The 23,455-nt window shown below is 40.3% G+C and overlaps 1 protein-coding gene across 1 annotated transcript in view; it reads left to right on the forward strand.

Moving 5' to 3' along the window:
• The window catches only part of LOC128567580 (protein mono-ADP-ribosyltransferase PARP14-like), an 86,087-nt gene extending 79,156 nt beyond the window's left edge, over window positions 1-6,931 (forward strand). Inside the window, 4 exon segments of the mRNA XM_053564865.1 lie at window positions 2,815-3,120; window positions 3,750-4,055; window positions 4,479-4,696; window positions 5,933-6,931. Coding sequence (XP_053420840.1) covers window positions 2,815-3,120; window positions 3,750-4,055; window positions 4,479-4,696; window positions 5,933-6,002 — 900 coding nt within the window. The 3' untranslated portion in view covers window positions 6,003-6,931.
• Window positions 6,932-23,455: the final 16,524 nt, after the last annotated feature.

Raw genomic sequence — 23,455 nt, forward strand, 5'->3', positions numbered from 1 at the left:
TATGATCAATTTTGGAGAATGTTCCATGGGGTGATGAGAAGAATGTATATTCTTTATCTTTGGGATGGAGTGTTCTATATGCGTCTATCAAGCACAGTTGTTCTAAAGTCTCATTTAAATCTCTTATATCCTTGTTTAATTTCTGTTTAGAGGATCTGTCCAGCTCTGTAAGAGGAGTGTTAAGGTCCCCTGTTATTATGGTATTATCAGATATCATATTGCTCAGACTGAGTAAGGTCTGTTTCAAGAATCTGGGAGCATTTAAATTTGGTGCATAGATATTTAGAATTGAAATGTCTTCTTGTTGTATTTTTCCCTTGACCAATATAAAGTGACCATCTTTGTCTTTTTTGACTTTAGTTGCTTTAAATCCACATGTATCTGAAAATAAGATTGCAACTCCTCTTTTCTTCTGAATTCCATTTACCTGAAAAATTGTCTTCCAACCCTTGACTCGGAGCTTTAATTTGTCTTTTGAAGCCAGGTGTGTTTCTTGCAGACAGCAAATGGATGGCTCGTGTTTTTTAATCCAGTCAACCAATCTATGTCTCTTCAGTGGGGAATTCAAGCCATTAACATTTATTGAGATAATTGATAAGTGTGGTAGTATTCTATTCGTCTTATTTTGTGAGAGTCCATTGCTTAGTTTTATCTTTTGCATCAGTGTGGAGGTTAGGTTCTGTCCTTTAATTTCTGAGTTCTTACTTTGCTGCTGATCCATTGTGGTGGTCAGTGTGCAGAACAGGTTGAAGTATTTCCTGTAGAGGTGGTCTTGTTGTGGCGAATTTCCTCAATGTTTGTATATCCGTAAATCATTTGATTTCTCCATCAATTTTGAAGCTTAGCTTAGCAGGGTACAGAATTCTGGGCTGGAAATTGTTCTGTTTAAGTAGATTAAAGGTAGATGACCATTGTCTTCTTGCTTGGAAAGTTTCATTAGAGAAGTCTGCAGTCAATCTGATGGATTTGCCCCTGGCGCTTACTCCTGGCAGCTTGCAGAATCTTTTCTTTTGTCTTGAGTTTGGACAGGTTCATCACAATGTGTCTTGGAGAAGCTCGGTTAGAATTGAGGCGACCTGGAGTCCGATAGCCCTCTGAAAGCAGTGTGTCAGAATCTTTGGTGGTATTTGGGAAATTTTCTTTTATAATATTCTCTAGTATGGCTTCCATTCCTCTGGGGCATTCTTCTTCCCCTTCTGGAATTCCTATAACTCGTATGTTGGAACGCTTCATAAAGTCCCATAATTCTGACAGTGAACGTTCTGCTTTCTCTCTCTTCTTTTCTGCCTCTTTTACTATCTGAGTTATCTCAAAAACTTTGTCTTCTACCTCTGAAATTCTTTCTTCTGCATGGTCTAAACTGTTGCTGATACTTTCCGTTGCATCTTTAAGTTCCCTGGTTGACTGTTTCATTCCCTTCAGCTCTGCTATATCCTTTTTATATTCTTCATATCGTTCATCTCTGATTTGATTCTGTTTTTGGATTTCCTTTTGGTTATTTTCCACTTTATTAGCAGTTTCCTTCATTGTTTCCATCATTTCTTTCATTGTTCTCAACATGTGTATTCTAAATTCCCTTTCTGTCATTCTTAACATTTCTGTATAGGTGGAATCCTCTGCAGTAGCTACCTCATGGTCCCTTGGCGGGGTTGTTCTGGACTGGTTCTTCATGTTGCTTGGAGTTTTCTGCTGATTCTTCCTCATGGGTGATTTCTTTTATCTGTTTCCTTGCCCTAATTTTCCTTTCCCTTCCTCTTGCTCTTTAAGTTCTCATGCCTGTGGAAGTTGCGGGCGGGTTTAGACGGATTGAACACACGCGACCACTTGCCGGTTTTCCACTGTTTTATTCCTCCTCTTGGGGTCCAGAAGTCTCTCGCTGACTCCCTGTATCCTCTCAGGGGTGATGATAGGCAGATCCCACCAGCCAGAGATGCCTGGAGTCCTATATCCCCAGACTCACAGTGCCCAGATGCAAGGAAGCTGTTACTCGGCTGCCATCTTGCTCCACCTCCCCACTGTAGGATTATTATATGGAGGAGCGGTTGTAAGTGTTGACATGCAGCAAAAATCGATTGAGTGGAACCGAGGTGGTGGATGTAGAGATGGCTGCTGGTGAGACCGGGCTGGGAGTGGGAGGGGCTAGAGGATGACTCCATGGGCTCGCGAACTGGCCCGGTAGTGAGAGGGAGGTGAGTAAAGGGGCCGGTAGCTTACAAGGATAATAGGATGGGAAAGAGCTCTACAAAATATTTTAACTTGTTTATATAGTATTTATTTATATTTACCAACATATTTACCCTTTCCTCTCACTGTTCTTCGTTCTTTCCTGTATTTCCATTCTTCCATCTGGGATCCTTTTCCATCTGAATTTAGTATTTTTTTTCTACTGTATATCTGGTAATAAAAAATTCTGTTAGTTTTTGCATAAAAATGTCTTTATTTTATTTTCCTTTTTTGAAGGGAATTTTGCTGTGCATAGAATTCTGGATTGGCAATTATTTTCTTTAAGTACTTTGAAGAAGTTATTCCATTTTCTTCTCTCTTTACTATTTTATGCTGTATTTCCCTTAGCTCATCAAATCTTTGTTGCCTACAATACACTTTTTTTCTCTTTATCTCTTCTGGTAGTTATCAGTGAGAGGTAGGTATGATACAAGTAATGTACCCCAGCCATATCACCTAGGAAAGACAAAGCAGTATGTCTTAAAAAGAGTAAGAATATCTCTGTTGGATGGAGAAAAATTGAAAGAGGAACAGCAAACACCAATGGACATTGATAGTAATGATTCTCAAATAGCTTCTCTTCCATTCAAGGGCTCTGCAAGTTCTGGGGCTTCAGAAGTGGACAAGAAGGAAAAGGACATCTGCGTCATCTGTATGGACACCATTAGCAAAAAACACGTGTTACCAAAGTGCAAGCATGAGTTCTGTGCCCCTTGTATCAACAAAGCCTTGTCATATAAGCCAATCTGTCCTGTGTGTCAGACATCATATGATATTCAGAAAGGAAATCAGCCAAATGGAAGCATGCATGTCACTAGGTCACCACAGTCACTTCCAGGCTATGAATCCTGTGGCTCCATTGTGATTACTTATGATATGAAAACAGGCCTACAAACAGTAAGTGCTTTCGAGGCCCCTGGGTTTCTTTCCACTATCCTAGAGATTACCAGAGCAAAAGAGACTGTCCTGTTGACTCAGCCAGTGGATTTCCCAGGGACCCAGGGAATTTTTTCCAGGCTCAGATGCAAGGATTAAAATAATGGTAAAGGTCACTTCCATTCTTCCATCTGGGATCCTTTTCCATCTGGATTTAGTATTTTTTTTTAATGTATATCTGGTGATAAAAAATTCTCTTAGTTTTTGCATGAAAACGTCTTTATTTGATTTTCCTTTTAACTTTGCTGTGCATAGAATTCTGGATTGGCAATTATTTTCTTTAAGTACTTTGAAGAAGTTATTCCATTTTCTTCTCACTTTACTATTTTATGCTGTAATTCCCTTAGCTCATCAAATCTTTGCTGCCTACAAGTAGACTTTTTTCTCTGTATCTCTTCTGGTAGTTATCAGTGAGAGGTAGGTATGATACAAGTAATGTACCCCAGCCATATCACCTAGGAAAGACAAAGCAGTATGTCTTAAAAAGAGTAAGAATATCTCTGTTGGATGGAGAAAAATTGAAAGAGGAACAGCAAACACCAATGGACATTGATAGTAATGATTCTCAAACAGCTTCTCTTCCATTCAAGGGCTCTGCAAGTTCTGGGGCTTCAGAAGTGGACAAGAAGGAAAAGGACATCTGCGTCATCTGTATGGACACCATTAGTAAAAAACACGTGTTACCAAAGTGCAAGCATGAATTCTGTGCCCCTTGTATCAACAAAGCCATGTCTTATAAGCCAATCTGTCCTGTGTGTCAGACGTCATATGGTATTCAAAAAGGAAATCAGCCAAATGGAAGCATGCATGTCACTAGGTCACCACAGTCACTTCCAGGCTATGAATCCTGTGGCTCCATTGTGATTACTTATGATATGAAAACAGGCCTACAAACAGTAAGTGCTTTCGAGGCCCCTGGGTTTCTTTCCACTATCCTAGAGATTGCCAGAGCAAAAGAGACTGTCCTGTTGACTCTGAGCCAGTGGATTTCCCAGGGACCCAGGGAATTTTTTCCATGCTCAAATGCAAAGATCGAAATAATGGTAAAGGTCACCATCTTTCCTTATAACTTAGGTATCTTTTGTGACTATTTCTTAAGGCAGAAAAAGGGTGGGTGGAGATTATGCCTTAGGATTGGGCAGGAGTAAGAAAGGTGGATACTGTTGCTAGCATCTAGGAGGAAAGAGGAGAAATATGAATTACTGGGAATATAGGCAAAACTTCAATAATTTTCTCTATCTGCAAATGAACACACCTATACATATAGTAAAATTTAAATAGGGGACTTTTCACATGAGATTTTTCTTGCTTTTATACAGGAGGAGCACCCAAACCCAGGAAAGAGATATTCTGGAAGACAGCAAACTGCATATTTGCCTGATAATGAGGAAGGAAGGGAGGTTTTGCGACTGCTTCGTAGGGCCTTTGACCACAAGTTGATTTTCACAGTGCAGGACTCTCGCACATTAGGAACCTTTGATGTCATCAGATGGAATGATATTCCCCACAAAACATCCCAGTTAGGAGGACCAGAAAGGTGAAAGCCTTTTGAAAAATAATGGCTGCTAAACAGAGGGTAGGGATTATGAAATATGGCGATTTGAAGATGTGGATACAAGGTCGGACAATTAAGTTTTCAAACTCATGCTAGAAAGAGTGCTGCATACTTCATTGCTGAATATCACTACAGTCCCCTTCAAATTAATCCACTTGGGAAGTTATACACTGACACAAGCACCTATTTCACCCTTCAGAGCACTTTTTCCTAGGATGAATTCACTAACTTTATTGTCAGAGGACAATTGTACTATGACATTCTGATGGCCATTCCAGAAAAAGAGTTTCAAAATTGTTTTGAAGGGTGGACTCAGCTCTTGTGTTGATGCATAGCTTCTCAAGGGGTATACCTTGAAGGTGACTAAAGTGATATTTAGCAATGAGGCATGGAACTCTTTTCCGGGATGAGTTCTCAAACTTAATTGTTTTGTATAAGGAGACTTTATAGTGGTGTACTGTATATAGTAAAGTATTTTGAGAGATGCTAATCAGGGATGATAATGTCAAAAACAGAAGTATTGGTCCCAATAAAATTCTACTTCTACCAACTACAAAGTATTATGTAGTTACTAAATTTTGCAGCAAATGGCAATGCAAGATGAATGGTATGTAAGTTGATTTAATTTGGGGCTTCATGTCTATTTGAAAAGTAGATCCTAGGAATTTTATTTCATTTGGTTTCTTTTATGTCACCTTCCCCCCCGCCCTCCCTTCTCCCCTCATCAGTCCACAGAGAACGTGAACTCAATTTGCCAATAGCATTTTAGGAAAAGTCTTAGTTGTAAGGAGACCAGTTTTGGAAGCTGTGTTACAGGAAACCCAAATTTTTCTTTATGAAACTCAAATAGAACACCTTAGCCCTGATATTAAAGAAAAAAATACATCCTGAGACTTTTCAAATCCTCAAATTTTAAAATCCTACCAGCATATGATTATAGTGCCCCCATAAACTACAGTATATGTCTGTGAGAGTCACTACTTACAATAAACTGAAAATAAGAAATGGCCTATGAGAGGCAGATACAGGCCAGACATCTAGACTCTCTCACTGACTAGACTCACATCTGAACTTGTAAGAGAGACTGTAAGTCACCCATCTTTAGGATTTTCTGGGAATGTAGGTAACACTAAATATTAAATGCTCAAATGCTAAATATCTCTTGTACCGATTGGAACCATTTGTGGTGACACTAAAGAAATTTTTTTCCTTCTGCAGTTGTGGCTACCCTGATCCTGATTATCTGACAAGTGTCAAAGCGGTGCTGAAAACTAAAGGAATTGAGTAAGAAAACTACTGGAAGAATGTCTTCACCCAAGCTTTCAAAAAATATCTTTTAGGAGGCTGAGTTTAATGTCAATGTTCTTTCATCTTTAAAATATTTCATCTTAGAAAGTGGTTTAGGGCCAGGAGTAGTGGCTCATGCCTGCAATCCTAGCACTTTGTAAGGCCAAGGTAGGAGGATTACTTGAGGTCAGGAGTTCAAGATCAGCCTGAGTGAGAGTGAGACCCTGTCTCTACTAAAAATAGAAAAGCTAGCTGGGTGACAGAGAGAGACTGTTTAACAAAAAAAAAGTGGTTGACATAAGATTATCAGCTGGTATGTCATTTCTAGAGTGATACTTATTATGGAAGACAAAAGCCCTGAAGGTCTCTGTAATTTTGCTGCAGAGGTGTCCAGTCTCATTCTTGTATCATCTTTGGGGTTAAAGGTGGATATGAAACCACCTAGAAGGTCTGAAAATAAAGCTTGAAAATTCATCCTAGAAAAATTGCTGCACACCTCATTGCTAATATTCCTATAGTCACCTTAGAAGTACTCCCCTTGGGAAGCTATGCACCAACATCAGCGCCGAGTCCACTCTTCAAAGCAATTTTGTTTTTTCTTTTGTTTTTTTTTTATTGTTGGGGATTCATTGAGGGTACAATAAGCCAGGTTACACTGATTGCAATTGTTAGGTAAAGTCCCTCTTGCAATCATGTCTTGCCCCCATAAAATGTGACACACACCAAGGCCACACCCCCCTCCCTCCTTCCCTCTTTCTGTTTCCCCCCCATAACCATAATTGTCATTAATTGTCCTCATATCAAAATTGAGTACATAGGATTCATGCTTCTCCATTCTTGTGATGCTTTACTAAGAATAATGTCTTCCACGTCCATCCAGGTTAATACAAAGGATATAAAGTCTCCATTTTTTTTAATGGCTGAATAGTATTCCATGGTATACATATACCACAGCTTGTTAATCCATTTCTGGGTCAGTGGGCATTTAGGCTGTTTCCACATTTTGGCGATTGTAAATTGAGCTGCAATAAACAGTCTAGTACAAGTGTCCTTATGATAAAAGGATTTTTTTCCTTCTGGGTAGATGCCCAGTAATGGCATTGTAGGATCAAATGGGAGGTCTAGCTTGAGTGCTTTGAGGTTTCTCCATAATTCCTTCCAGAAAGGTTGTACTAGTTTGCAGTCCCACCAGCAGTGTAAAAGTGTTTCCTTCTCTCCACATCCACGCCAGCATCTGCAGTTTTGAGATTTTTGTGATGTGGCCCATTCTCACTGGGGTTAGATGATATCTCAGGGTTGTTTTGATTTGCATTTCTCTAATATACAGAGATGATGAACATTTTTTCATGTGTTTGTTAGCCATTCGTCTGTCGTCTTTAGAGAAAGTTCTATTCATGTCTCTTGAACACTGATATATGGGATTGTTGGCTTTTTTCATGTGGATTAATTTGAGTTCTCTATAGATCCTAGTTATCAAGCTTTTGTCTGATTGAAAATATGCAAATATCCTTTCCCATTGTGTAGGTTGTCTCTTTGCTTTGGTTATTGTCTCCTTAGCTGTACAGAAGCTTTTCAGTTTAATGAAGTCCCATTTGTTTATTTTTGTTGTTGTTGCAATTGTCATGGCAGTCTTCTTCATGAAGTCTTTCCCCAGGCCAATATCTTCCAGTGTTTCTCCTATGCTTTCTTTGAGGATTTTTATTGTTTCATGCCTTAAATTTAAGTCCTTTATCCATCTTGAATCAATTTTTGTGAGTGGGGAAAGGTGTGGGTCCAGTTTCAGTCTTTTACATGTAGACAACCAGTTCTCCCAACACCATTTGTTGAATAGGGAGTCTTTCCCCCAAGATATGTTCTTGTTTGGTTTATCAAAGATTAGGTGGTTGTAAAATGTTAGTTTCATTTCTTGGTTTTCAATTCGATTCCAAATGTCTATGTCTCTGCTTTTGTGCCAGTACCATGCTGTCTTGAGCATTATGGCTTTGTAGTACAGACTAAAATCTGGTATGCTGATGCCCCCAGCTTTATTTTTGTTACAGAGAACTGCCTTAGCTATACGGGGTTTTTTCCGGTTCCATACAAAACACAGAATCATTTTTTCCAAATCTTGAAAGTACGATGTTGGTACTTTGATAGGAATGGCATTGAATAGGTAGATTGCTTTGGGAAGTATAGACATTTTAACAATGTTGATTCTTCCCATCCATGAGCATGGTATGTTCTTCCATTTGTTAATATCCTCTGCTATTTCCTTTCTGAGGATTTCATAGTTTTCTTTATAGAGGTCCTTCACCTCCTTCGTTAGGTATATTCCTAGGTATTTCATTTTCTTTGATACTATGGTGAAGGGAGTTGTGTCCTTAATTAGCTTCTCATCTTGACTGTTATTGGTGTACACAAAGGCTACTGACTTGTGGACATTGATTTTATATCCTGAAACATTACTGTATTTTTTGATGACTTCTAGGAGTCTTGTGGTTGAGTCTTTGGGGTTCTCTAAGTATAAGATCATGTCGTCAGCAAAGAGGGAGAGTTTGACCTCCTCTGTTCCCATTTGGATTCCCTTTATTTCCTTGTCTTGCCTAATTGTATTGGCTAGAACTTCCAGCACTACGTTGAATAGTAAAGGTGACAGAGGACAACCTTGTCTGGTTCCAGTTCTAAGAGGAAAAGCTTTCAGTTTTACTCCATTCAGTGAAATATTAGCTGTGGGTTTGTCATAGATAGCTTCAATCAATTTTAGAAATGTGCCACCTATGCCTATATTCTTTAGTGTTCTAATTAGAAAAGGATGCTGGATTTATCAAATGCTTTTTCTGCATCTATTGAGAGGATCATGTGATCTTTATTTTTGCCTCTGTTAATACGGTGGATAACGTTTATGGACTTGCGTATGTTAAACCAGCCTTGCATCCCTGGGATGAAGCCTACTTGATCATGATAAATGACTTTTTTGATGATAAGCTGTAATCTATTGGCTAGAATTTTGTTGAGAATTTTCGCATCTATGTTCATGAGTGAGATTGGTCTGAAATTCTCCTTTTTGTTTGGGTCTTTTCCTGGTTTTGGTATCAGGGTGATGTTTGCTTCATAGAATGTGTTGGGGAAGATTCCTTCTTCCTCAATTTTTTGGAATAATTTCTGCAGTATAGGAATAAGCTCTTCCTTGAAGGTTTGATAGAATTCTGCAGTGAAGCCATCTGGACCAGGGCATTTTTTGGTTGGAAGATTTTTTATTGTTTCTTTGATCTGAGTGCTTGAAATTGGTCTGTTCAGGAGCTCTATTTCTTCCTGGCTGAGTCTAGGGAGAGGGTGTGATTCCAAATATTGATCCATTTCTTTCACATTGTCAAATTTCTGGGCATAGAGTTTCTGGTAGTATTCAGAGATGATCTCTTGTATCTCTGTGGGTTCAGTTGTTATTTCCCCTTTATCATTTCTGATTGAGGTTACTAGAGATTTTACTTTTGTATTCCTCGTTAGTCTGGCCAATGGTTTATCTATTTTATTTATTTTTTCAAAAAACCAACTCCTTGTTTCATTAATTTTCTGAATGATTCTTTTGTTTTCAATGTCATTGATCTCTGATTTGATTTTGGATATTTCTTTTCTTCTACTGAGTTTAGGCTTAGATTGTTCTTCTTTTTCCAATTCCATAAGATCTCTTGTGAGACTGTTGATGTGCTCTCTTTCTGTTTTTTGAATGTAGGCATCTAAAGCATTGAATTTTCCTCTCAAAACTGCTTTTGCAGTATCGCACAGGTTTTGGTAGCTTGTGTCTTCATTGTTGTTATGCTCAAGGAAGTTAATGATTTCCTGTTTTATTTCTTCCTGCACCCATCTGTTATTCAACAGAAGATTGTTTAATTTCCATGCCTTTGGGTGGGGTCGAGCATTTTTGTTAGAGTTGAGTTCCACCTTTAGTGCCTTATGGTCTGAGAAGATACAAGGTAAAATTTCAATTCTTTTGAGTCTGTTGATATTTGTTTTGTGTCCCAGGATATGATCAATTTTGGAGAATGTTCCATGGGGTGATGAGAAGAATGTATATTCTTTATCTTTGGGATGGAGTGTTCTATATGCGTCTATCAAGCACAGTTGTTCTAAAGTCTCATTTAAATCTCTTATATCCTTGTTTAATTTCTGTTTAGAGGATCTGTCCAGCTCTGTAAGAGGAGTGTTAAGGTCCCCTGTTATTATGGTATTATCAGATATCATATTGCTCAGACTGAGTAAGGTCTGTTTCAAGAATCTGGGAGCATTTAAATTTGGTGCATAGATATTTAGAATTGAAATGTCTTCTTGTTGTATTTTTCCCTTGACCAATATAAAGTGACCATCTTTGTCTTTTTTGACTTTAGTTGCTTTAAATCCACATGTATCTGAAAATAAGATTGCAACTCCTCTTTTCTTCTGAATTCCATTTACCTGAAAAATTGTCTTCCAACCCTTGACTCGGAGCTTTAATTTGTCTTTTGAAGCCAGGTGTGTTTCTTGCAGACAGCAAATGGATGGCTCGTGTTTTTTAATCCAGTCAACCAATCTATGTCTCTTCAGTGGGGAATTCAAGCCATTAACATTTATTGAGATAATTGATAAGTGTGGTAGTATTCTATTCGTCTTATTTTGTGAGAGTCCATTGCTTAGTTTTATCTTTTGCATCAGTGTGGAGGTTTGGTTCTGTCCTTTAATTTCTGAGTTCTTACTTTGCTGCTGATCCATTGTGGTGGTCAGTGTGCAGAACAGGTTGAAGTATTTCCTGTAGAGGTGGTCTTGTTGTGGCGAATTTCCTCAATGTTTGTATATCCATAAATCATTTGATTTCTCCATCAGTTTTGAAGCTTAGCTTAGCAGGGTACAGAATTCTGGGCTGGAAATTGTTCTGTTTAAGTAGATTAAAGGTAGATGACCATTGTCTTCTTGCTTGGAAAGTTTCATTAGAGAAGTCTGCGGTCACTCTGATGGATTTGCCCCTGTAGGTCAACTGGCGCTTACTCCTGGCAGCTTGCAGAATCTTTTCTTTTGTCTTGGGTTTGGACAGGTTCATCACAATGTGTCTTGGAGAAGCTCGGTTAGAGTTGAGACGACCTGGGTTCCGATAGCCCTCTGAAAGCAGTGTGTCAGAATCTTTGGTGATATTTGGGAAATTTTCTTTTATAATATTCTCTAGTATGGCTTCCATTCCTCTGGGGCATTCTTCTTCCCCTTCTGGGATTCCTATAACTCGTATGTTGGAACGCTTCATAAAGTCCCATAATTCTGACAGTGAACGTTCTGCTTTCTCTCTCTTCTTTTCTGCCTCTTTTACTATCTGAGTTATCTCAAAAACTTTGTCTTCTACTGCTGAAATTCTTTCTTCTGCATGGTCTAACCTGTTGCTGATACTTTCCATTGCATCTTTAAGTTCCCTAATTGACTGTTTCAGTTCCTTCAGCTCTGCTATATCCTTTTTATATTCTTCATATCATTCATTTCTTGTTTGATTCTGTTTTTGAATTTCCTTTTGGTTATTTTCCACTTTATTAGCAGTTTCCTTCATTGTTTCCATCATTTCTTTCATTGTTTTCAACGTGTGTATTCTAAATTCTCTTTCTGTCATTCCTAACATTTCTGTATAGGTGGAATCCTCTGCAGTAGCTACCTCATGGTCCCTTGGCAGGGTTGTTCTGGACTGGTTCTTCATGTTGCCTGGAGTTTTCTGCTGATTCTTCCTCATGAGTGATTTCTTTTATCTGTTTCCTTGCCCTAATTTTCCTTTCACTTTCTCTTGCTCTCATGCCTGTGGACTAAGGGTTACAGGACCAGAAGGGTGAGAAGGTTGAAGAGCAAAAAAGTGATGAAAGAAAGGAGGACCGTGTGATAAGAAAAAAAAAAAGAAAAATAGAGAAAGGAGAGGGGGTGGGTAAAAGGAATATTGACAAAAAGAAGAGAAGCACAGAAAGAGGAAGACAGAGCAATATAGGTTTACAGTAGGGTACTTTGATACAACCTTAAATAAAAACCACCTTCTGGGGGTGCCCAATTGGGTGGTTCCCTTGAGGTCAGCAGCTCTTTGCTAACCTGATCAGACACAGTACCCCACCTCCACCAAGTAGAGAGGAAAGACAAAAATGCTATAAATCAAACCAAAACAAGCAAACAGAAAACTTTCAGGATAAAATTGGGTGGAAAACCAAATAATAGCGGTAGAAACACTAACAAAAATGAAGTTCTAATTATTGAAATAGGCAGTAATGGGAAATTATAATTAAACTAGAAAAATTGAGAAAGAAAAAGGATCTGTATGGAAAAGGTTGAACTTAAAAAACAAAACAAGAATCAACAACATCAAAATAAACAAAAAAAACAACCAAACCAAAAAAAAAAAAAAAAAAACACAACCAGAAACAAAGCAGTATGTATATGTTATTGAATATTTTCTGGGCAACACGTGGTCTTCTGGGGTATGAGATGTTAATCACAGTTCTGATACGACTGGAGGCTGCTAGTTTCTCAAACCCCAGCAGGTAGACACCCTAAATCTCTCTTCAACCCACTTAAAAGGCACTTTTAACTTGTTCACTTGCTGAGCAGAAGCTTTCCCAGGGAAGTGCTTGTCGCTGGAATCACTGCTGAAGTGGCTATCCACTTACCCTGTGTGCCAAAACTGGTCTCCCTCTGCCCCCGAGGGTTAGGGCTGCAAGGCGGCTCAGACCCCCCCTTAGGCTACTTGGTTGCTGGGTTACCGGCTCCCACCCAATTCTAGCTCTGCGACCCTGAGGGCGGAGCTTGCCGGGGCAGATCACTCACAATGGCTACCTGTGACCCAGAGCCAAACACTATTAGCTCCATCTGGCTCAGCGGCTCAGACTGGGGCCCTAGACAAAGGCCAAAGTTCTCCGCACTCCCGCTCAGGCTCTCCCCAAGGCAGTTCAACTGAGTGCCATGTCCAAAGACACCAAAACAGTTCACAGGTAAGGCCTTTCTGGTTTGGAGTCTCGCTGCTACTGAACTTACAGTTGCGGGTGGGTTTAGACAGATTGAACACATGCGACTACTTGCCGGTTTTCCCGTTTTAGTCCTCCTCTTGGGGTCCAGAAGTCTCTCGCTGACTCCCTGTATCCTCTCAGGGGTGATGATAGGCAGATCCCACCAGCCAGAGATGCCTGGAGTCCTATCTCCCCAGACTCAAGGTGCCCAGATGCAAGGAAGCTGTTACTCAGCTGCCATCTTGCTCCCTCCCCCTTCAAAGCAATTTTGGAACTCTTTTTCCAGAATGGCCATTGGAGCTGTTGTCGTATTACCCTTGATGTCTTGAATAGCATCAAAATATCCTCCTTTCAATATTTCCTTTATCTTTGGGTAAAGAAAAAAGTCATTGGGGGGCCAGATCAGGTGAGTAGGGAGGGTGTTCCAATACAGTTATTTGTTTACTGGCTAAAAACTCCCTCACACACAGTGCAATGTGAGATGGTGCATTGTCGTGCATTGTCGTGATGCAAAAGCCACACCTTTCTTATACCAAGTTTTTCAAGTAACATTTTCCTGTTTCTTTATTGATGTTTACTTGGTCTGCTGTGCTTCTGATGGTCAGCCAACGAATTTGACCCACAATTTGACATGTTTTTGCGATGTTTTCTTAGTTCTGCTCATTCCTGGCCACCCTAATCTACTCTTCATCAGTGACACTTTTCTCTCCTTAGAAAAGCATTTAATCCTTTTATACACTACCATTTTTTTCATGTAATTATTCCCATGACCTTGGACTAACATATCCCTGATTTCACTTCCACTCTTGCCTAATTTTTTAAATTTACAAATGTTTGTTCATTGCTCTAATTTAAGCTCTGACATTCTTGCAAAGGCACACCAAAACATGCAACAATAATGACTGCCACTCAGCAAGACAGTGCCACACATGGACATGAACACAACTGAGAGAAACTGATAAATCAAGGTTAGGAAACCTTATCCTGTTGTTTGGGCAGTGCTGCCAACATAAGTGCACTGTGGCAAAGTTTGTGAACTTAATTGTCAGACGTCCTATGTTCTTCATTTGGACTGCTAGCTGTGGATTAATCCTTTTATTGTTATCCTCAAAGTAGGCCTTTAGGTTGTTTCTTTTTTGTTTTATTTTTGGTTTAATCTCTACCTGTGAATGTGAAAGTCTAGTGTAAATGGGAGAAAATAGGCTTTGGTTACAGAAAATTAGAGACCCATATTCCCCTCCATTCCCCATGGTAAGAAAAGTGGTCAGGAACAGCAAATGAGCAACCTTTGGTAATAAATGGCATTAAGGCTATTAATTTTAATGGCACAGAGCCTGGTATATAGTTGATGCCTGTCTTAGTCCTTTGTTCTTAAAAGGAATACCTGAGGCAAGGTAGTTTGTAAATTATCTTGTAAAGAGAAAAGGTTTATTTGGCTCACAGTTCTGCTGGCTGGAAGAATGGGCATCTGGTGAAGGCTCAAGCTGCTTCCACTCTTAGGGGAAGCAGAAAGGAAGCAAGACAGCAAGAAGAGGTTCCATGCTCTTAGTAACTTAGCCGTGTCTGGTGGGAACTGATAGAGGAAGCATTCACTTCTTGCCTTTCGCCAAGGATCTGCACCCGTGACCCAAACAACCTCTTATTAGGCTCTACCTCTAACAGTAAGGATCAAATTGTAACATGAAATTTGGAGGAATCAGACAAACTAAACTATAACTGTGCTTAATAAATTTATATTGCCTGACCAAACAACCGAACAACTTGAGTAAGGAATCCATTTCTAGAGTCCTTGCAACTGATTTGGAAATCTGAGTTTCTTTCCTTCCTTCCTTCATTCCCTCCCTCCCTCCCTTCCTTTCTTTCTTCCTTCCTTCCTTTCTCTCTTTCTTTTTTAAGAGACAAGGTTTCATGTTGACCATGCTGGACTTCAACTCCTGTGCTCAAGCAATCCTCCCCACCTCAGCCTCCCAAGTAGTTGAAACGATAGGCAGGAGCTTCCATGCCCTGGAACACTTGGTGCCTGAACTCTGACCAGGCTCCTAACGTGGGTCTTTGCTCTCTGTTTCTTGTAACCTGCCATATTGGATGCATTTGCCCTACCACAGTAATGCTACATGTTTCTGAACATTGCTTTCCTCTGGATGTTTTTGTACTTTTTAGTATAACTTGCTTCCACGTGTAACATAAATAACCTTTCTTTCATTTCCATCTTCTGTCATTTTACAGTAACTCTGGCACCCATTATATTAGTTTTTCATCCCTTTATGTTTTTGTCCTTAATATCTTTTACTCTGAACTCTCTTTGGAAAGAAAAATAGCAAGAGTTGAGTCTACTGTAAGGAATACATGACATGTCAAATTTTACTTTTGAATGGTTCTCCAAGGAAGATAGAAGTTATAATAGCAAATTATCTGGTCATCCATGTCCCAGCCTCTCTCCAAAAATGGCAAACAAGATATTGTCTTCTTTTCCTAAAGATACACGTATACACATATAATTTTTTGTCAGGTAATAATAGCTAATATTTACATTAAACTTATTTTGTCTCTTTTATAAAAGCTTTAAATCTGTGTATTGATACAAATAGTCTTCACATTTTTTTATTTTTTAAGATATTTTGAAGTGAGTGTATGATGCCCCATAATCATATCATTGTATACAGTTATGATTTAATAATAAAAAATAAATAAATAAAAATAAAAAAATAAAGATATTTTGTTTATTTTATTGTTAGTAAATATTGTGTATTTACCTTCTAAGAGCCTACAGAGGTGAGGGAAAATATCTGCAGGCTAATTTTAAACAACTTGAAACAGAGATTAAGTTTTCAATATAAAAAATAAAATTTTTAACTTACTAAACTAGGAAGAATTTTCTTGAAATATGTCAATAAGTTGGTCTGTAATATGTTAATAAATGGACAACAAAGATCTCTTCTAAGAAATATTTTAAACGTTGCATACACTACCACAAAATCTAATCAGAATATGAAAATTTTCAAGTTATATTCCCCTAGACAGACTAAATATAAGTTAGCTTTTAACCTGAAGTCAGAAATGCAGAGTCTATAAAAATAAAAATATTGCCACCCTTAAAGCCTTTACAATAAGGATATTGCTCACAATAAGCCTTTGCTTGCAATCGGCCTTTGCTCCCAATATCTCAACAAGCTCCTTGCTTCAGTGGCAAATACCTCTTGAAGTTGGACTTCTTGATCTGTGGACAGAAGCAGGCTGTATTCACAGCACTGCTCCCCTTTGAAAATCATCTTCAGCAAGAGGGACTTTACCTAACAATTGCAATCAGTGTAACCTGGCTTATTGTATCCTCAATGAATCCCCAAGAATAAAAAAAAAAAAATTAAAAAAAAAAAAAGAAAATCATCTTCAGAAGGGAAGAACATCCAGCAATGACCTTCTTCCTTGTGACCCTGCCTGAATAGCTGCAAGTCTGCACAAAAGGTCCCTGGGCAGGTGCAACTCTCAGCCAATAAGCTAGAAACAGATTAAAGATGGGAGAATGAAATAGAGCTCAAACATTTCAGTTTACAGATGCCGTCTCAAGATAAAATGTAAGGACTTTTGGAATACAAATGAACAATATACAAAAATGAGGTAACCAGATATCAATAATATTGAGAATTTAGGATGCATGTACCACAAGTGAAATGAGAACTTTTTAAGTGTAGCTGTAGGAAGCTCGGCTTGGGGTCATTCTATTTGGAACTCACTTCTGTTCAGCACCCCTCATTGTTTCCATTATCTTCTATGTCCACACTTCTGAATTATCCCAACTGATACTTAAAATGATGGCTGTCACCTTCCAAAGTCCTTTCAAATCAAAGAGAGGCCACCTAATGTCTAGTATTATTTGGGGATTAGCATATACCTTATAATAATTAAAACCGGTGATCCATCTTTGGGCTCCATGGTAGCTCTCTCTATAAATATTTTTATTAAGTAGAATATTCTGCTCTCTCAATAGAATTAATGTTTAGCTGATTGTACAACCAAAACTAAAACTGGGGCAATGGGCTCTTGGAATGTAATCATCCATGATGAACGGACCCGCTGGCCAACCCTTCAACTTGCTTTCTAGACATAAGACCACCAGAGGGTTTCAATGCAACTTGAACATTTAATAGAAGAAGGTCCTCATGAAGACTTTGTATTGTTCGTGGGCTTCAGCATCACTCTTCGCTCAGCAGCCCCTCTATTTGCTGGTCTCTTCTACAAGCGCTTTTTCTGGCTGCTGAGTCCCGATGGAATTCCCACTCCATGCCTCCAAGCCCCTGTTTTAGGGACTTGGAAGTGGAAGGTACTGCAGTTCTCTCTGGCCATCCAGGGCATGGGATGCCCGGTTTCTTGAGATAAGTTCCACCAGCAATTTTGAAGAACACCACTGCAGTGTCAAATGCAGTGAGACGGTCCTCTTGAGTCTTTGGTCTGCTGATTACGAACGATTATCAAATTGTACGGGATTCTGTCGTCGTTTGCTTCCGTGTGGGACACATCATGGGACATACTCCATAAATTCTTTTCATCCTCCCTTGCCAGAGTTGCTCCAAACGAGGAATGTGGATTGCTATCACTGACCAGGGGCGCCTCCAGCAGGGCGGGCTGCTCCTGGCGCTTGCACGGGCAGCAGCAGGGCAGGCTCCTCAATCAGTCCCTCCGCCCCATGGAGAGCGAGGGTTCCACCGACCTGGAGGGAGCCTCGGAGCTAGCTGCCGCGGCGAGCGATAGCAGCTGGGGCGCGGCCACCGGCCGGCGTCCAGGTGTGGGGACAGTGGCCGCCCTAGTGGGCGTCGCGAGCCAGTCCATGCGGATCCCTCTGCGGCGGAGACGTGGGCGAGGGCTGCAGGCCCAGGCCCTTCCCTACTCACTTGCGTTTTGTTTGGGGTGTGGGTTTTCTTGGGACTTTTCTACCCTCTTTTAATTCCGGAGCGCAAATCAGAGCGCACGTGTCCCCGAGAGGCCCGGCGGCAGCCTTCTAAGGGGGAAGAGGGGACTCCAGGCCAACAGCAAAATCCCAGGGCCTAGTCTTCATATTTTATAACCCAGAAAACAGAGAGGATCAGTAACTTGTCAAAGTTCACACAGTAAATAAATAGAAGTGTTGGGATTTGAACAAGGTATTTTGGCTCCAGGGTTTCAGCACCCCAGAGCTGTAATGCCTCCTCAAGTGGGTACTGCTCCATGAAGTGGGCTAAAGAGATCCCTTCATTCTGGGCTTCTCTCAGAAATGTATTCCTACACAGTACTCAAGAAAATTTCTGCCAAAGAAGTTCTAACTGAAGAAATTTTAAAGCTAGTTTTTTGGGGTTTTTTTTGGGGGGAGGGTTTGGGGGGGTGTTTGTTTTTGGTCCAGAGAGTTGAGGAAACATAAGTTAAGTGATACACACGTCTTTTTTGTTTGTTTGCTTGTTTGTTTGTTTTTTGTAAAGAAATCAGATTATACATTTAGTTTTTGGTGATTCATTAGACTCTTTAAAAAAATTTTTTTATTTCCTTTTTTTTTTAATTTCAGGTTGATGTGAGGGTGCAAACAACTAAGTCACAATATTTGAATTTGTTAGGTAGAGTCCCTCTTTTAGATATGTCCTGCACCCAAAAGATCTGCCATGTAGTGGAAGCAGCCCAACTGCCCTCCCTTTTCCCCTTCCCGCATTTCCCCACATGCCAACTTGAATTGAAATGAGTTTTTCTCCTATGTGGGTGTGAGTTAGATGGTCTACTGGCTTCATATTAGCATTGAGTATGCTAATTGGATATTTGCATTTCCATTCTTGTGATACTTTACTAAGAAGAATGTGTTTCACCTCCATCCAGGTTAATACAAAAGATATGAAGTCTCCATCTTTTTTATGACAGAGTACTATGCCATAGTATACATATACCACAGTTTGTTAATCCATTCCTGGGTTGATGGGCGTTTAGTTTGTCTCCACATCTTAGTGATTCTAAATTGAGCTAGGAAAAACAGTCTAGTGCAAATGTCCTTATGATAAAATGCTTTTTTTTCTTCTGGGCAGATGCTTATTAGTAGGATTGTGGGATCAAATGGGAGGTCTAATTTGAGTTCTTTGAGGATTCTCCATACTTCCTTCCAAAGAGGCTATATTAGTTTATGGTCTCAAACGGTGCAAGGATGTAAAAGTGTTCCCTTCTATCCATATCTATGTCAGCATCTGCAACTTTGAGATTTTGTGATGTGGGCTAATCTTACTGGGGTGAGGTGATATCTCAGGATAGTTTTGATTTGCATTTCTCTAATTGGAGGCACTGAGCATTTTTTCCTATGTTTGTTAGCCATTCATCTGTTGTCCTCATAAAAGGTTCTGTTCATGTCCCAGTGATAGATGGGATTGCTTGGTTTTCGTTGATTAATTTGAGTTCTCTATAGATCCTAATTATCAATGCTTTGTCAGATTGGTAACATGCAAATCTCTTTTTGCATTCTGAAAATTGTCTATTTGCTTTCACTGTTGTGTCTTTAGCTGTGGAGGAGTTCTGCAGTTTAATTAAGTCCCATTTGTTTATTTTTGTTGTTGCAATTTCCATGGAAGTCTTCATAAAATCTTTCTCCAGGCCCCAACATCATCAAGAGTTTTCCCCACACCTTCTTCTAGTATTTTTATCATTTTATATCTTAAATTAAAATCTTTTATCAATCTTGAATCAATTTTTGTAAGTGTTGAAATGTGCATGTCCAGTTTTGGTCTTTCACATGTAGTTATCCAGTTCTCCTAGTACCATTTATTGAATAGGGATTCTTTTTTTTCTTTCCATAGAGACAGAGTCTCACTTTGTCGCCCTCGGTAGAGTGCCTGTGGTGTCACACAGCTCACAGCAACCTCCAACTCCTGGGCTTAGGAGATTCCCTTGCCTCAGCCTCCTAATTAGCTGGGACTACAGGCGCCCGCCACAACACCCGGCTATTTTTTTGTTACACTTTGGCTGGGGCTGGATTTGAACCCGCCACCCTCAGTATATGGGGCCGGTGCCCTGCCCACTGAGCCACAGGCGCTGCCCCCCGAATAGGGATTCCTTTCTCCTGTGTATGCTTTTGTTTGTTTTCTCAAAGATCAGATGGCTAAAGAAACTGGTTTCATCTCTTGGTTTTGTATTCTGTTCCAAATGTCAATGTCTCTATTTTTGTGCCAATGCCATGCTGTTTTGATCACTGTGGACTTGTAATATAGCCTAAAGTCTGGTAGGGTGATGCCTCTGGCTTTGTTTTTATTACTAAAAATTGCCTTGGCTATATGGGTTTTTTTCTGGTTTCATATGAAACAAAGAAATATTTTTTCCAAATCCTCAAAGTATGATGTTGGTATTTTAATGAGCTGTGCATTGAATCTGTAGGTTGTTTGGGAAGTAAAGACATTTTAACAATGTTGATTCTTCCAACCCAGAAGCATGGTTATGTTCTTCCATTTGTTAATATCTTCTGCTATTTCTTTTCTTAGGGCTTCATAATTCTCTTTGTGGAAGTCCTTCACCTCTCATTAAACTCTTTACCATTATGGTTATTTGTTTATTTTCTATATACTATCTTTTAGCCAAATTTGCTCCAAAGAAACAAATTTCAGTTTCTACTAAATTCTGGATCCTGAATTGCAGTGTATATGCATGTACAAGTTCTGTGATGTGAGTTGGTAAGCATTTGGATTACCTTTTTTGCTCTTTATAAGGTGTTATCATCTGGATCTGCTTTAAATAAACCCATATTTGGAACAGATTGTGTTGTTTTTCCTCACTCCTTTTTTCTTTCTTTAGATTGATATTGGGGGCATTTCCTATAAAACGCACAGTATACAACTGTATACTATGTGCATGGACATCTTTGATTTTGTATGTAGCTGTTTGTTACATATTATCATAGTGGAACTTTACTTTGACTTCATTGCTGCCACCTTTCACTATAAAAATCACTTTTCTCAATTTTTTTTCTTTTATAACATAGGTTACTGTAAAGATAAAAGCGGGCATCAGATTTCATCTCTTCTATCATTCCAGAGAAAGCATATGCAATACCCTACCAAGCTAGACTTCTCTGGCTTGCTCCAAGAGTTTGCTTTACCTCTCCAGAATCAGTGCTGAATAACCCAGAGAGCTCAGTAAGCACCAGGAAATTAGAGTCACCTTCCTTTCCAAAAAAAAGAAAATTGAAAAATAACACTGAGATAGTTGATATTTCTCTAAAAATAGCATTGAAGTAGTCATTAGGGAAAAAATCAGACCTTTATTGGACTTCCTTACACTTATAATATTTTAATACTGTTTTTGGCTTGATTTCCATATGAGAGGTACTCTTTGCTTTTTTATCGATTGAGTAATTTTTATTGATCAAGTCTTAATCACAGAGCCTAAGGCAAAGTTTAAGATACTAACCATTTGGGAGGTACAAGTCTAAGGACAAATAACAAGGGAAGTGAAGCAGAGCAAGATGCAGTGCAATGCTGGGCTACTGCTTCATGAGGAGCCTGATGCTGCTGACCTGGGGATCACATTGTGAGAACCACTGACCTAAAAAAATAAGAGTTTAAACTTCACAGCATGAACAGCAGATATGTTTCATTCTACTTTGTTTACCTTATGCCCCTTACTTCCCAACAATTCCCTATGGTCCAGTTACACCTGATTACCAGCTTTTCTAAAGTAGAATACACTTTCATTTTTCTGACCTTTGTTCCTTGGATTCTCCTCCTCCTTCTCTCTCTCTCTCTCCAGAGATCCAAACACCTCCCATTAGGCTTCATCTCCAATATTGGGGATCAAATTCTAGCATGAAATTTGGAGGGGTCAAATAAACCAAACTATAGCTGTATTGCTAAATAAATTTGCATTGACCAATTCAGGTTACTGGTAACCCAGTGGAGGGATATATGCTCCCTAAATCCAGAGGGAGAAAGAAAATACACCTCATTCTCTTTCTCCACCTCATTCTCTTAAACCCCCTCTACTCATCATTCTATGTCTCAGTGAATAGTCTCATCAAAAGCCACTACGGGGGGGGGGGGGGGTAGGGCAAGACTTCAGACTACAGGCATGTCTCCTAGGACAATCCTAGCTAGAAGGAAGATGATTAGACTGAAGTGAACATGAAGCAGTCAAAACTGGGGGGAGGTGTATCACAGGCAGAGATTACCAGAGGAGTTTAGCAACCCCACTGAGAGAGGAACTATGAGGACAAGGAAGGAGAAGGCATTTGCAGAGTGGACCAGATCCAAAGGAGCCCAGAACTAAAAAAGGGTAAGGAAAACTTCTTCTCCCACAGGGGGTGGGGTGTGGTAGGGTGGAGGTACTCCAAGAGCAGCAAACCATTGGAACTCTCACCCCAGGGGAGTGCCATGTAGGACCAGATACCCAGCTTTCCTGAACCTAGGCATTTCCTCCTCTGAATCTCCCTATTGCCCAACAGAACAGAGAGCAATTTTGACTCCAGCTGGCTTATAGCCACAGCCCATCCTCCCCTTTTATCAGTAGGACAGAGTGCCCCATGCAGCGGCCCAGTCCCTTCTGTGCAGATGTGTGGCAGGAACACCAGCCCAACTTAGCCTGGTTGGGCTGCGCTACTCCCCTCCCCATGCTGGAGCAGCTAAGGAAGTCTGGATGCTGTCCCTCCCCCATAGTGACTGAGTAAGCACAAGTCGCAGAGGCCAGCTTTTGTCTCACTGGCATCTGGCAGGAATGAATGCTTGTGCAGCAGGCAGGGTGCAGGACCAGTGAAGGGAACTGTGCCCTGCCTCCCTACCATATCAGGCAGGAACTCAGTTGGTCCCCCATTGTGCAGTCCTGATGGCAGGTTATGAACTGGGAGCACCCCTCCCCCTGCCACAGGAGGAAAATGTGTGACATTGGTGAGACTGGTCCTCAGCCAAATCTGCCTTTTACCTGCCTGGTTCAGACCCCACCGTGTGGAACAGTTCTGACTGCCATCTGCACAGTGCTTTCAGCCTAGGGGCTCCATCTGGAAGCTTCTCCCAGGTTGAAGGAGAGCAGGCTTAGACTCAGGTGATTCTAAGTGATCAAAGATTCCACTTCTGACCACTCCCCTCCCCCAGACGCAGACTGCCAGATGGGGATTCGCAGCCCTCCACTATAGGAGGAAATCATGCTTTTTAAATCTGCTACTGGCAGGGCCAGCATGTTGGCTGTGCCTGGCTTTCACCTGGCTGTCTCTGACCCTACCCTCTGGGAAGTTCTGCCCACCATCTGCACACTGTCCCCAGCATAGGAGCTTCACCTAGAAGTCCTGCACTTAGCTCCACCCCTCTTGACTTAGAGGAAAGAAGGCTGGGCCCCCACTCTGTGAAGCCCTGTAAGGTAGCTTTGGCAGGCTGTGTGCCCATGTGTAGGAGGGGCCACAGGAAAAAGCAGTGGCTAAGTTAAGTAAATGGTGCTGAAGGGAAGTGGTGAACACCACATCCTGGGGCCTTCAGATCTGTTATCAGCCTGCTAGTTTTAGTATCCAAATGGC

Source organism: Nycticebus coucang, chromosome 16 (genome assembly GCF_027406575.1).
Source record: "Nycticebus coucang isolate mNycCou1 chromosome 16, mNycCou1.pri, whole genome shotgun sequence".
NCBI lineage: Eukaryota > Metazoa > Chordata > Mammalia > Primates > Lorisidae > Nycticebus > Nycticebus coucang.